General features: G+C 48.3%; 1 protein-coding gene across 1 annotated transcript in view; it reads right to left on the bottom strand.

The window, feature by feature from the left end:
* Positions 1 to 2,391: 2,391 nt before the first annotated feature.
* The window catches only part of Ube2u (ubiquitin conjugating enzyme E2 U), a 61,941-nt gene continuing 52,296 nt past the window's right edge, over positions 2,392 to 12,036 (bottom strand). The window contains exon 8 of the mRNA XM_021255600.2: positions 2,392 to 10,963. Coding sequence (XP_021111259.1) covers positions 10,773 to 10,963 — 191 coding nt within the window. The 3' untranslated portion in view covers positions 2,392 to 10,772. The remainder of the gene's footprint in view (positions 10,964 to 12,036) is intronic.

The raw sequence follows: 12,036 nt of genomic DNA, 5'->3' as shown, positions 1-12,036 counted from the left end.
TTCTACTCTCATGGAGATTCGTAACTTTGTTGAGCTCTGGCGCCGGCCTCTCTCCAGTGGGAAGAGCAGTGACCCAGAGCTGGGGCCTGGGGGGCAGGAAAAGGCCAGCACTGCGGGAGTAAGAAGTGCACCGAGGCACCTTGGCAGGACTCGGGGAGTCCAGTGCCCAGGGCCCCCACTTGGGCCCCCTTTTCCCTCCCTGCCCTGCTTCCTGCCCAGCTCGACTCCTCTGGAGTTCTCTGAACCACCTTTGGGTTTAATTCTTTTCTCCCTCTTTCCATCATCTTTGGCGCCCAGAATTGCAGCTTGCATTTACTGAGCCTGAGGCTGAACAAAGCACGGGTTATTTCACTCCAACAGCAATCTGGGAACCACACGCGGCTACCTTCTCCGCGCGTGGCGAGGGAGGCGAGGCTCCGAGAGGTGAATTAACCTGCCCGAGTCCATCACACAGCCAACAAGCGGTGGGGCACAGGCTGGGAGTGGGTCTGGCTGGACCCAGTCGCCAGCTTCGCCCATTTCAGATCAGATCCAGCTGGCCATGAACTGTCTGTCACCCGAGAAGGACTAAACGGCAGCGTGCCTGGGAGGATCTCAACTCAGCAGCGTCTCACCGCAGACAAAATTTCTTGATCACCCGTGGTGGGAATGGTGCTGTTGTCCTCCATGCCAACCACAGACTCTGAGCTCTCTGTCCTGAGTCCAGTTCAGCTCTAAGTCTTGTCCACGTAGTCTCCTACACAGCTCCCATGTCCATCCACTCTGTCCCCTCGGCCCTGCCACGGGCTGTTCCCGTTACTTCTTACCTGGAAACCCCAGCCATGCATGACCTTGCCCCTGCCTGCCTCTCTTGCCCCATTTTTCTTACCTCTTGTCCGTCAACTACACCACAGTTGTACTGAACTACGAGCAAGTCCACTTGTTCCGGACTCAGCTCAGTGCTGCTTTCCCTGAGCCCTGAAGTCTGGGTTAGGGTGTCGCCCGCCCTATTACATCCAAGTTGGTTTGAACCCCATCCACTATCCCACTTCTCCTTATGCCTCTGTACTCCTGTGCTAATCAGAAGCTCAGTGAAGACAGAGCCTATCATTAGCCCTGGTATTTAATACACATAGGTTTAATGAATTTTTACTTAAATTTAAGAATCAATAAGAGCATCAGCCAATGGTCTCCTGTTCTCCACGGTCCCAGCTAGCTGAATACAAGTCCCCTTCCACAGTCACCTCCACCGATCAGACTAGACTCTTAGTTCCTGAAGAGTAAAGTGCAGGGTCTGCTCTTCTGTCCATCCTCTGCTGTGACTGCCACATTCTCCCTTCTGCAGACTCATTTATTCAGACACCAAAAGAGTACAAGGTCAGCTCTCTCCAGCCCAATCTCACCCGAGCCTCACGCCAACCGGGGATGGCAATGCGACCCCTTCATCAGACGGGCAACAGCTGCTCCGCCACGCTTCCTCTTAGGGAGGAGTAACACCAGGCAACATCGCCCGAGTAACGACAGAGCATGGCAGACCTGTGTATGCAGTGAGGACACCGGGGCTACTCTGTCTCCACCGGGAAAGCATCACTCTTTCCGCTTTCTCCCATTGCCTGTTCTCGGCTGCTTTACAGAGAGACTTTAAATCAATATGTAAGTATGTATCGAGCGCCCGGAATATGCCACTATCCAGGGGACAAGGGATACAGCACTGAAGAATACAGCACAAAATCCCAGTCTTTATGGGATATAAATTCTAGAGCTAGGAGACACGAATGTAAATCTCCAAATCTGGTTATTCTAAAAGATAAATCCAGTCACACAACACGGACATGGCCTGCTTTTTCCCAAATAAACAAAGACCATGGTCTTGGCATAAAACTTATCCAGAGCAGGCCTAGTGTTTCACACTTCACGTGGAGTAGAGCAACTGTCTGTCCTTGAAGTGGCCCTTCAGTCTACCACAGTGTCTGGCCCGGGAATGAACAACCAAGTTTTGTTTCCAGTAGTAGAGGTTTACATGGATTCATCTACCCTCTCTACAGGAGCGGGCAAAACGAACACACTTCTTTCTCCTCCCTGCGTTCATGCCCTTCACAATGCACCTTAGCAGCCTTCTCCCCTAGAGACGGGGTCCGTCCGCCCTCCCGGTTAGCCTGGTCCGACCTTGTGACCCATTTCCCTCTCACCCGCCCTGGAAACCTGTCCAGCTCCCACGGCCAAGCCCGTGCTCCGGAAAGGACCACAGCGCAGCTGCCTTCAGCCACAGGACTACAGACGCCCTTCTGGCCACAGGAGAACCGAGGCTGCGCCCCAACAAGCCGCCGAGAGGAAGAATTCGGACCCCAAGGCAAGGCGGTGGTTCAAGCCACAAAGCTCAAGGGCAGTTTGTTACACAGTAAATTTAACCCACCCACTTTTGTGATCAAATCCACCACTGTGCTCTCCTAGACCTTAGGAGGGATGTAATGGGATCCATCTGTATTCAAAACGAACCCCCCCTAGAAATCAGAAGAGCAGAACCAGTGGAACGGACAAATGCTCCACGAGGGGATTTACAGGGTTGGCGCACACCAACACTGGTCGGTGGCCCCCAATAGGGAAACCAGGAGCTGCTCGGTCCAAGGAGCGGGAAACCTCGGAACAAGAAGGACCAAGGAAGCAGCTCCATCCTAAGGCGTTGCCGGCGAGAGTCCAAGCACCAAAGCCCAAGAACCCGGCGCCTGAGGTCCACAAAGAACGGCTGCGCTCAAGGACGATTTAAGTGCACCTGGGCCAGTGGCTTCCTCCTTAGCCTATTGGACAGAGCCCTCCACATTGAGGGCGGGCCTTCTCCGTCGGTTGGCTGACCCATATGCCAATCATCTCTGGACCCACCCAGCCAAGCTCACCACCAAGAGTAACCATTGTCCCCCGCAGTCTGCAGAAAAACTACTTCCGGCTTGACTAAGCACACGTAAAACTAACGGATTTGGGAAAAATTGTAAGCTGGTTTTTTAAAGCACAGAAATTAATAATTTTCTTTAAATTTATCAGTCTCTTCTTTTTCTTCTCAGATATATTTTAATGTTTGGACACAGTGACTGCACATATTTATTAGTACATTGCAATATTTCTACATCTGTACACAATGTGTAACGATCAGGTCAGGGTAGTTGATGGTTCTTTTGCTGTTTGGTTTGTTTTGGTTTAACTTTTGTTTTTCGGGTACTGGGGATTGAACTCAGGCCTCTGCACTGAGCTACATCTCCTGTCCTTTTTAATTTTGTTTTGAGGCACGTTCTCTCTACATCACTAAATTGCCGGCGTTGAGTTCAAACTTGCAAGCCTCCTGTCTCAGCCTCCTAGAGTGCTGAGATTACAAGCCTGTGTCACCATGCCAGGCAAATTGGCTTTTTTTTTTTTTTTTTTTTGGTACCGGGGATAGAACTTGGGTCCTTGCGTTTGAGCAGCAGGTGACAAAACCACTAAGCTAAATCCCTGGCTCATCAAATTGGCACTTCTGTCACCTCTGGTACGTACTACTTCTCACTTCTTTGTGTTGGGAAACATTCACATTTCCTCCACTATCTCTTTTGAAGTCTCAATTGATTGTCAACCATAGTTGTTCTGCTGTAATATAGAACATTAGGGGTCACTCCTCCCATCCAGCTGTACCCCTGTACCCGTTAAACTTCCTCTTCCCATCCTTGCCTCCCCACCCCATCTCCAGGCTCTGGGAACAGTTACTCTGTTCCCTACTTTGAGATAGACTTTTTACCCTCCATGTATAAATAAGAACGTCCATCCATGCTGTTGCCCATGAGCGATTCTGTTCTTTTTTATGGCTGAATCGTATTCTGTCGTGCACATCCACCTTTACGCAGTTCTCTCCCAGTGCACACCTGTATTGACTCTGTACTGGAGCTGTCACAAACAGCCCTGCAGTAAACACTCCAGTCCAGTTGTCCTCTGACACCCTGGCTCCGATTCCTTTGGATAAATAACCTGTTATAAGTCTCTTTTTCAACTGGAAGACAAGTTGAATTAGGAAGATTGCATATGCTTGGACTTACATTTCTCAAGCTACTTGATCAAATCCAGATTTTTAAAAATGTTTCAAATCTTTTACTTTATTAGTGATTGTGTGTTAATTTTTTTTTAATTTTTTTTTTGCCAGAATGAGAGGTATTCATTTTGGTGCTTGGATTGAAGCAATACAGTGCCTTAGGTTTATGTCTTTGTCAGTTAAGTAGAAGTCAAGTTCCATTTAATTTTCTCTTGGGAGCCTGAGAACATTCCTTGGATTTCTTTGATAGGGCTGCCCTTTAATTTCTGGCTAAATGAATATATTCAAGTCCAAGTTAAAGATAAAAAAGAGCTGTTGAACTTTTGTGATGCTGTCTTTGTACACATTAGACTTTTTTTTTTTAAGTGTGGAATAACGACACTGACTGAATTTTATCCCTGAGGTTGTAAGCTGAGGGCCCAGACTTGGGGGTCAGAGTCTGTAGCCTCATGACGTTCTTGATGTTAGAGCAGAGTCATCAGAGTCTCAAGTGCTAAGCTGGACCCAGTCCTCAGGCTCAGTCACTATGGCTCCCAGAACCCGGCTGCCCTCGGTCCTGGTCCACCTTGCTCTCTCGGGTCCCCGGGGTCTCCTGGGTCCCAGGCTGGCCACTGACCCTAGCGCTGATATTAAGCTATCTTTTGGGGCCACTGGAGCCTAACCAGTGCCCGCAGCTGCTCCCTGTGCTGCAGGATGACGTGGCCTCGGTGCACCCTTGTTTAGAGATATTGGCCCCCTGCCCACACCAGGGAAGACTGAATCCAGACAGACAGAATGGGCCCAAATCGTCCCACAGCTCCTGTTATGGCTGGGAAGAGCTCTGGAGGGGAGCTTGCGTGGGGACGGACCCTTTCGTGTCTGTTAGTTTCATAGACAGTGTTATCTGCCACAACCCAGGCCTTCCAAGGTATGTGGTCACCTGCCCAGAATTCCCCGTATCCCATCCTCTGCAAAGTGCTTGGACATTTTTGCAAGCGTGGAAATATAAAAACATAAAATCACCCAATCTCTCCTCACAATTAGTGATGCATTTTACAGTGTGCCAGAGAACACTGGCAACTACCCACAGATTCATCAACAAGAGGGTAAGTGAATTCTGTATTAAAATGACTTTAAATTAATTGGGTTTCTGGCAGTGAAGATAGTGACTTTGAGGCAGCCCTTTGCTCTGGAGCAGAGGTAGGAGTCAGAATTGTTCTCCTGCCCTCTTCTGCCCTTTGTTCTATCTTGGACACAGAGATGAAGTCTGGAGCTTCTGCAGCCATCTTGTCACCATAAAGCAAAAGGCATGGAAACAACAGCCAAAGCTCTGGAAAGAGTGGGGTGGGAGGAAGGAAAGCTTGATCTGTGATGGATCATTGTACAACCAGCTGGACCAGGGCCACCAGCTGCCCTCCCTAGGGCTCCTTGTCTTGTGAGGAGATGAATCCCTGGTTCCTGCTCTTTAGCCCTCCTTTAGGTCTGCAGTTTGAGCCTCACACTGCCGCAGTGTGAGCGCGCGGTTCTGTGAGCATCTTTGTGGACATGGCAGCAGCACTGCATTATGATGGGCTTTGAGGGCACTCGGGTTACTCAGGTGTGCTGTGACTTTATCCTGTGCACCCATGAGCAGAAAGCTCCCTGTTGTGAGTTTCGCTTCGAGATGCTCAGCAACTTGCGCACCTCCAGGACGGGTGATTTCCTCCCCGGCAGGAAGCCTCCCTGACCCCTAATGCAGCTAGCACAGGCCGGCTGTCCAGAGGTGCAGAAGGCCCCCGGGGGATCAGACAGGATGTTGTAAGTGTATTTGCCGAAGCAGAATTCAGCTTGTAAATTGAATTATCCCTGGTGGTTAGGGCACTGGCTTTCCATTTGGAGCCCAGCCTGGACTCTGGCCCTCGGAAGTGGAGGAAGGGTCAGCCAGGGTTCGGACACTGGGGACAGAAGCCAGAAGGGCCGGGTGGACTCGCATACAGGCCCAGGCGGGCGCTGAACTCCTCGATGCCCTACGGGCTGCCCGGTGTCCACAGCTCCTCCACCCTGCACCATGAAAACCCCAGTCCCGGGGGCTTAGGATTTTCCCTCTGGGAGTGGGGCTGGCCAAAAGGACCCCCACCCGGGAGGGCAGTCAAACCCGGGAATCGTGAGTTTAGACAAGGCCGGGTCTCGCTCTCTGGAGGCAGAGGCTTAAATTTAATTCTGGGTCTCAAAAAAGAAGAAGGAAGATGAAGAAGGACAGGAAGGAAGGGGCCCTCTTCTGCCTTTCTTTCTGTCTTGAACATAGAGATGAAGTGGAAGACAGAAGAAAGAAAAAGAAAAGATCAAATTCGGCATCTCTTTATATAGAACTCACTGCCAAACAATAGCAGATGGACGGCAAAGAGAGACGGGAAGGAGGAGGAGAAAAAGCCGGGAGGGAGCAGGAAGTGCCGGAAAGGACTCTCCTCTCCTCAGGGTCCACCCGCTCAGCCAGCTGCAGGAGTTGAAGACGCGGAGGGAGGAGGGGAGCAGGCAGCGAGCCAGCGACAGCGCGGAGAAGGATCAGGCTGGGTCTCTCTGTACCCAGAGCATCGCCAGAGTGGCAGAAGCCAAGGCCTTCCAGGCCGCACTCCGCTCCTGGGCCTTTGATCTTGAGGACTCCCCGGCGGGCGGTGGACGAGCAGGGAGGAGGCAGGGCAGTGACCCCTGCTCTTCTGGCTGTCGCCCGCCCTCGGGTGAGAGCCGCGGGGTCCCGGCAGTGTCTGGTGACTGACAGTCACGCGCAGACCAGGTTCCTTCCTGGCCACCCCCGGCTGGCTTCTGTGTGGTCCGCCTGCTGCAGGATGGGCCTGCTGGCTCCGTAGGTCTGTGCTGTGGCTTTATCGTCGCGCGTAACTCTTAAGCTCTGGTCCTTTCCCTGTTGGATGTTTCCTGAGGGGCAGAGCAGAGCCAGCTCTTCCGCAAACGTCCTGTGCACGAAAGCAGCGGGGGAGCGGGCAGCGCCCCTGGGGCAGCCTGGGAGGGTCTGCAGTGGGGGCCCGCCTGCCTCTCCTCCTCTCCTCCCGGAACCCCCAGGCCGCGCGGGCTGGAGCGTGGCATCGGGTGCTGTCCACCGGGCAGTAGTCCTCGGGGTCAGCCGGGTCCCTGGACCGACTGCAGCCCGACGGGGCTCCGACCGAGCGTCCGAACCGGAGCGTCTTCCTGTTGGGAAGCTGCTAAAGCAGTTTCCAGGGGATTCATACAGGTTGGCATCCCATGTCCAAAGGGCTTGAGACCAGAAAGGTTCTGGGGTTTTCTGATTCTAGATTTTACCAGCTGAGCATCCCTAATCAGAAAATACACAATCTGAAATACTTTGAACGTCATCTTGGAACTCAAAAATCTGTGAATTTCTGACTTTCAGATTAAGGATATCCATCCCATAGTAGTAAATTCCCATATTAGAAAAGTAGAATTGGGCCGGGGATTTAGCTCAGTGGTTCCACTGCCTGCCTCACAGGCCCAAGGTCCCGAGTTCGATCCCTGGTACCAAAAAAAAGAGAAGAAGAAAAGTCTCAAATCAATAACTCCAGTGCTGAACTTAGTGAGGAAAAGAGTAAATTAAATCCAAAGCAGAGGAAAGGAAATTAAAGATTATAGCAGAAATCAAGAAAATAGGAAACAACAGAGAAATAAGTAAATCCCAAACTAGTTATTCAAGAAGAGCAGTAAAATCAATAAACTCTAGCCACACTGATCAGGAAAAAAAGAGAAGACATAAGTGGCATCACTACAGATTTAACAAACAGTAAAAGGCTAATAATAAGGGAATATCATCAACAACTGTGTACCAAAATTGTGGTCATTAAGATGAAATGAATAGATAACTTGAAAGATGGAAATAACCAGAGGTTATTAAAGAGGAAACAAGGCCGGGCGTGGTGGCACACGCCTGTAATCCCAGCACTAGGGAGGCTGAGGCAGAAGGATCACCAAAAGTTCGAGGCCAGCCTGGGCTCCATAGTGAGACCTTGTTTCCAAAAAATGCCAAGAAAAGAAAAGAAAAGAAACAGATCACCTAATTAGCCATGTAGCCATTTTAAAAATTAAAATTGCAATTAAATGCCATTCTATTTAAACAAACAAAGAAACACTCCAGCCTCACCTGGTTACACAGGAGAATTTTAAGGAAGAAATAATTCCAATTCTGCAAAAACTCTTCCAGAAATTTAAGAGAAGTGAATTCTTCCCAACTCATTCTGAGGCTAGATTTTCTCTGATTCTATTCACGCTTCCATGAAACCGAAAAACCTAGCGTCTTCTACTGGAGTCAACTCTAAGTATTTCTGCTTGTTAATAAACATTTCCTTGGGCCAGGGATTTAGCTCAGTGGTTCCACCACCTGCCTCGCAAGTGCAAGGTCCTGAGTTCGATCCCCGGTACCAAAAAAAAAGTAAATAAATAAAAATAAATACTTCCTTTTAAAAAATAACTTGAATTCACTGATTTGTTAAATTTTTCAAGATAAAAATAAAATTTTTGGCAGTGGGGGGTACCAAATGAAGGGCCTTGCACATGTAGCCAGGACGGTACCACAGAGCCACATCTCCAGCCGTTCGAGTTTGTTTTTAATGGCAGATTCTAAGACAGCCAAACAGGAGCTTTCGTGTGAAGAGGAGAAATGGAGGCAGCTGTCGGCAGGTGGTCCCGGGAAGGAGTCTGCGGTTGGCTTTTGCCTGGAAGGGTTAGTGGGGCAGCCTCTGTGCCTGCAGCCGCCAGCAAGAGGCGTCTCCAGCCTGCGTCCTCTGCTTTTGCTGTGGTCTGAGACGAGATTTCCGATCGCTCTCTGTAAATCAGCTGGGGTTGAGTTAGCTCTTGCCCATGCTTTCCCGTGGACAGAGGAGGCGGAGATCTGGGGTGGCTGCTGGAATTTTGCGGCTGCGCGGTGGGAGGATGCAGGGGGACAGCAGAAGTGTCAGGCGCCACCATCAGGCGGGGCCCTGCTGTCGGTGACCACAGGCAGCAGTGGACACAGTCAGTCAGCTGGGGAAGCACCGGGAGAGGGAAGCGCGTGTTTTCTTTTCTGGGAGAGCTAATGTCACCTGCCTAGAAATAAGGGAGAGACCTGCTTACTAACTAGGGCTGAAGTCGGCCTTATATGCGCGTGTGGCATTTGCCAGGAGACACGTGTGTAGGGAGGTCGGCCTCTAGGGAGGTCTCCCTGAAGGTATTTTGATAAATGTCTGTATAAAAAGAAAGTGATCATAAAGTATTTCTGAAACAAGAGAACAGATAATTTGGGGTTATTTGAGCTTCTTCCTACGTCCGATTTATCTATCTTCTATTTCTCTCTATACACAGACTCTCATACAAGAGAAACAGTAACATAAATGCTAATTTGTTTCATTTATATTACTAGTTTCTTTTGTTCCTTGAAAAATGTGTCCTTTTATTTGTTTCTTCTTTGGGAGACTTTTTTTGTCTGTGACTTGTACTCAGTACCGTTTTGACCATTCTAAGATCACGTCATACAGTATATTAACCACTGTCATTCTCTAATTATTTTGCTATGAAATTTTGCTTTAATTTTTCATAAAAGGAATGGTTTTATATTTTCCTTAAATGTACTTGTATTAATTGAAATTAAAATGTTTTTAAGAAGAGTGATAATAATATGGAATGTAGCCTAGAGCCCCACGTGAAGACAGTGGAGGAGGGATTCTCAGGCCTTCGTCCAAAAGGTGAAGATGTCTTTTCCCCAGCCCTCTTCCCAGAGTGTACGGGAGGTGCTGTCCCCTCCACCCTCTCTTACTGCAAGGACCAGGGGTGTCGTAGCAGTTGAGGAATGGCGCACCATGATGTCCCTAAGGGTGAGAATGACCACTGATGTATGTCCTACACCAGGAAGAAATCCCTCCACAAGGGAAAGAAGTTCCCAAAAAGCCTGTGCTTATGACCCCCTGGGAAATTATCAGACCCTAGGCCACACCACAGTCCATACACACTTGTCTCTTCCCTTTGTCTCCCAGCCCAGCCTGAGCTTCTCCTTCAGTCCTGTGTCCCCTTCGGCTTTTCTTCTGCTCCAGCTGAAGTCCTTTCTCATTTTTCTTCCTTCTCAAAGCTTTCACTTGCAAATTCATACTGTTGCCTATTTTTATTCCCATTATCCCTGAAGCAAGGTCCCACTTGTGTTTTGTAGCAGGCTCCTTTCAGAACAGGAGAGACACAAGGAAAGCTACAGATTGAGGCAACACAGCAGAAAGAGGGAGAAAATAAAGATACAAGCGTATGAGGGGTTGGTCAGTGGAGGTCAAAGAGAAAACAGCATGTGCTCTGGGAGATGGCAGAAGGACATTAGTATGTGGTAGGGCAGCTCCTCCACTGAATACAGAGGAAACAAGAAACAGGGCGGGTGTAGACGAACGAACAGACTCCTCTATCTGGGTTCTGTCCAGTGTCCACAGGTCCCGTGGGGCCCCTCCTGGCCCAACTCCTTTCTGACTTATTTCCTCCCTGAAAATCTTAGACCAGTTGCCTAATGGCAGTGGCCCTGTGCCTGAGACCATTTGCTTCACAACAGCAACAAGCACCTCTAACTTGGCTAACCGTTCCAAACCCAGAGGTAGGATTCAAAACATTCACAGTAACATATTCACTGCTTTATGCTTGCTTGTATTTTCCTCCTCTGCACTTGCAGAAAAAGGACGAGACCAACTTGTGAAAAGCAGAGTCCAAGTTCAGAGAACCTCCTAGGTTGTTCCAGAGTTGAACTGTGGTGGAGGCTGTCTGTTTCTTGAGCCGTGGAGAGTCAGTACTGGTCATCTAAAGCGTCTGTATCAAGAGCGTTGGTCCAGGCGATCAGGTTGTCCACTTCTTTGTCCCACGGATCATATGTGTAATAGTCATATGTTGAATCCTCATCCTTCCTCTCCTCCTCTGTTTCATGGGTCTCTCTGACATGACCTATTTCTGGTTGTGACTCAGTAGGAAGTTCTTCTACTGTGAGAAACAGGAAAAACAGAAATGTAATGCACAATGAAAAGTTGTCCTGCATTTGTAGAATGATGCTGAGGATCATGTGTTATGGCTTGTATCTAGATGTCCCCCCAAAGCCTCATGCTGTCATATGTGGGGCTTTTTGGAGGTGGCTACATCTAGGGTGTGTGAATATGGATTAAGGCTGTGTAATTACTAAATTAGACCACTGACTGGTTTAGCATAGTTCTGGAAGTGGATAATGGAAGCCCCACTCTGAGTGTGAGTGGCACCAACCAATAGGCTTGTACCCTGAATGGAATAAAAGGGAAAGGGAGACTTTCTGTTTCCTGTCTGCCCTGCCATGGACTGTTTCTTCTCTGTGATGCCCCTCTGCCCTGCCATCCTGCCTTGGAGCCAGCCAGTTATGGATTGAAACCTCTACAAACTATGAGCTAAAATAAACCTTTCTTCCTTTCACTTGTGGGTGTTGGGTATTTTGTCTCAGCAACATGAAAGTAACTAAGACATTATATAATTGAAAGCAAGCAACCTTTTTATACTTTCTCAGCTTACAAATTATCCTTTCTTCTTGCTCCCTCTTTTTATCCTTTGTTAGTTCATTCATGGTATTTCTGGAGGAAATGGATGCTTCACAAGTACAAAAATAATCAGGGGGCATAACACATTTTTTATAAAGGTGCATAAACATGGGTGTGTCAAATCTATGTTTATTCTTTAAAATATTTCTTTGATGAATTATTAATTTTGATTTTATGAATTTTATATTAAACAATGAATGATTAGGAGGAAAAAAATCACAAAAATAAAGTATTCCATTTTTAATATTTATTGAGTGTTTATAAAAAAGCATCAAAAATTTCAACTGGTTTTTGGTGTACAAAGTCGAAAAAAGAACATCAGAAATAAAAACCTATGTGAGCTACAATGAAAATACCAATGGCAATCTACAAAAAAAAAAATCTTTCTTTTTTTTGGCACTGGAGATCGAACACGAGTCCTTGCGCTCGTGAGGCAGGTGGCTGAACCACTGAGCTAAATCCCCGGCCCAGTAATCTTCATTCCAAGTATCACAC

The sequence above is a fragment of the Heterocephalus glaber genome, unplaced genomic scaffold (assembly GCF_053883595.1).
Source record: "Heterocephalus glaber isolate CG9 unplaced genomic scaffold, H.glaber_assembly_v1.0 deba00001442, whole genome shotgun sequence".
Lineage (NCBI taxonomy): Eukaryota > Metazoa > Chordata > Mammalia > Rodentia > Bathyergidae > Heterocephalus > Heterocephalus glaber.
Note: the sequence above shows the minus strand (reverse complement) of the source record. Positions and strands in the feature narration are given on the sequence as shown.